Source organism: Egretta garzetta, unplaced genomic scaffold (genome assembly GCF_000687185.1).
Source record: "Egretta garzetta isolate BGI_Z169 unplaced genomic scaffold, ASM68718v1 scaffold397, whole genome shotgun sequence".
NCBI lineage: Eukaryota > Metazoa > Chordata > Aves > Pelecaniformes > Ardeidae > Egretta > Egretta garzetta.
The window spans coordinates 1,759,650-1,762,728 of NW_009260493.1; the positions used below are offsets into that span (position 1 = coordinate 1,759,650).

Genomic DNA, 3,079 nt, shown 5'->3' on the forward strand with positions numbered 1-3,079 from the left:
CAGTGAGGTACAGTTCTAAATGTCCATTTTACTCACACCTCTTTCTTCAAAGGTTAATGGTTTGCCCTTGTTTTCACACAGATGTAGATGGATTCACAGCATCGTTAAGTAAGCATTGGAGAATTGGCCCTTCAGTTCTTTGAAGGAAAGGATAAGGATGAGGTCCAAATCTTTAGTTGGCTTAGGCTGGCATTTTTCTACTGAAGTCAATGCCCCTATTTCAATTTACAACTCCTAATATCTTGCCTGAATGCTGCAGAATGAGTAGAGGACAGGAGAAGGTGAGGAAAAAATGCACAATTTGGTAATACCTATTCTGTAGTTAAGAAGTACAGCCTAGAAACTCTCTTTATTATAGTGAAACTGAACTCCTCTTGGATCAACTGATGAATATGAGTTACATGTCTTCTGAAGGATCTTAGAGAGAGTCTTGGGTCCACAGAAGAATACTCCAATACTGTTGCTGTAATTGCAATAACAACAAAAACGTGAGAGGAGCGGAGTAAATCATAACCTGTACCTTTTGGCTGCCTCCAGCTTTGCATTTTTTGAAATGGCTTTTGAGAAATACATTTGAAAAAATTTGTGTTACTGTCATGAAGTATTACACTATAATTATTTTAATAGTTTAGTGTTTATTATGTCTTATTGCATTATTTATTTGAATTGCTATATTAGAGCTCACAAACTGTTTTAAATGGTAGTTCTTTGGGTTTGATCTTCATAGGTTTTTTTTAAGTCAGAGAAGCAATCACGCTGCTTGGGCTGAAAATGTTCAGTGCTTTTTCTCCAGTCAAGTTAAATTTTTTTTTCTAAAAAATACACAAAGTTCTCGGTTACTTCTGGGTTTTCTTCTTTTTTTCTTTTTTTTCTGTCCCCTCATTTTAACACTTTTCTGCCTATGGACAATTTTTAAATGGCTGATTTAATAACAAAATTTGTAAACAGGGAGTTCTTATAAAATAAGAACATGACCAATGTAACAAAGAATTGTGTTCATAAGCACACAAGTCTGTTACAGGGAGCTGGAAACCTGGTTACTTGCTGCAAAGTGCCTTAAAGGGTTTGCTTCTAAGTACACAGCACATATTGCTTTAAAACATATATACGTATGTACACACAGGTACAGACACATGCTGTGCTACTGGGGAAAGCTCAATCTATGTAAGTGCAATGCAAGTGACAAGTGCCAGCATGAGTTTCAGAAAGTTTTCTCCTGTAAAGGAGGGGCTGTATATATGACTTGGGTGCCCAAGCCATAGTCCCCAGAAGGAGTGCCCATGTTGCTCTGGTGCTCCACTGCGCTAGGTTTAACGTGGAGTGCTATATTGCTACTAATCCACTATAAAAGACACTGTTGCAGCCAAGGGAAAGTCCGTGGACCTAAGTTCGGGGACCCAAAATTTAGTCAGTTCCTAAAAGCTGATAGTTCCATCACACAATAGAAACTCTTGAGTTTCTTTGCCTCTTGAACCTTCTGTAACTCAGAGCAAGAAAAGATAGGGTATTTTTTTCTCATAAGGAATGCTGATTTCATGCAAGGTTTTCTTTAAAAGGTTCACCATTGACCATGAACATGGGCATCTACATTCAGAAGCGAATACAGATTTTTCTGTCATTTTAGCACTGGCTTTCTAAGGAGAAGATCCAGTATAGAAAGTTAATGCCCATTTCCTTCCCTGAACATCAGACAGATTCTTCTCAGCTGTACTTAACAAAAGCAACAAAAAATAATGTTCCGACTGTAACTTTAAAAGCTCTGTTTATGCAGTAGAATCCCTATAAAAGCTCTTTCAAAAATGGTATTTTCTACTCTTGTCCCTTTTCTATTTTTAATCTTTCATATTTCCTGATTGTATTTATTTTGACCTCCATCAAGTGGTTTCTCTATTACTGTTATTTTTGCAGTTTTATGGTATTCTTGTAGCTTACTATATTCTCTTTGATCTCCTCCCTTTCAGCTTTTTCTTGGGTCTTTTTCATCTTTAAAAAAAGTTTTCTTTTCTTTTTGTATCTCTGTCCCCCAAGTGCAAGCCTTTATTTTGCATTAGCAGGTAAATGTTTGGAAATCATAAAGAGTCACAAAGATTCTGGAATTTTCTACTGCTGAACACAAAATATTTTGAATTCTTGCTTCAAAGGCTTTCAGGAACAAAGAAGCTTTTCTCAGACCACTAGCAAATCCACCAAGTTCAAATGAACTGTCTTTGCCAGCAGAGATGAACTAATAACAGAACAGCATAGTCTTGCAAGAGTAGCCAAATATGTTAGGGGAACAAACATATCCTTGACATCATAAGAAAAAAATCACAGTTTATCTCTTTAATAACCATCTTCAAGGGAAATTAATGCTACTTTGTCCTTTGTGCAGAACAGTAATTGGATTGTGTGTTTCAATTATATCTGGACAAAGGCCAGGATATTGAAATACTTCTAAATATTAGATTTTCTTGTCCAAAAATTAGATTTTATTGGCATTCTCTTTCCGAGATTTCTTCATTAAAAGCTTCATTAAGCATAAATCTTCTTTCCACACAGCAAAAAACCTAAATTATTTTAAAAGGGTTATTTAGAAAGGTTTGCCCTCCCCTTCTCCCACTGTTTATGCTGAGAGAAGAGTTACCTAACAAGGTTAGAAGGCAACCTGCCTTACCTAGGATGGTTTTCGGCTAGTTGCTTGAACTCATTGTCCCAGTTTGGCCTTCCATAGCAGGTCTTCTGTCTCAAACCAGTAATTACATCCATCTTATCATCATAATGTAGGGCTATGTGAGTAGCCTAAAGGCAAATTTAAAAGATAATTATTTTAGAGTCAACAATGTATACTCCAAGTAAGAGGAGAAAGCAATAATGCTGCTTCATGGTGAAAGTCAGAAGTATTAATGAGGGAAAGGAAACTGTGCAATTATCAAATGGAAGAAGGAGAGGGAGAGGGAGAGGGAGAGGGAGAGGGAGAGGAAGAGGAAGAGGAAGAGGAGGAGGAGGAGGAGGAAGAGGAAGAGGAGGAGGAGGAGGACGGGGACGCGTCACATGAGGGAGGAGGAGGATGAGGATGGGGACGCGGTGGGCGTGGGAGGAG

The 3,079-nt window shown here is 37.7% G+C and overlaps 1 protein-coding gene across 1 annotated transcript in view; it reads right to left on the reverse strand.

The window, feature by feature from the left end:
* Window positions 1-336: 336 nt before the first annotated feature.
* Window positions 337-3,079, reverse strand: part of NOX3 (NADPH oxidase 3) — a 39,754-nt gene continuing 37,011 nt past the window's right edge. The window contains exons 12-13 of the mRNA XM_009644242.1: window positions 2,654-2,778; window positions 337-463 (exon numbers count right to left, since the gene is read on the reverse strand). Of these exons, the coding sequence (XP_009642537.1) occupies window positions 337-463; window positions 2,654-2,778 (252 nt within the window). The remainder of the gene's footprint in view (window positions 464-2,653; window positions 2,779-3,079) is intronic.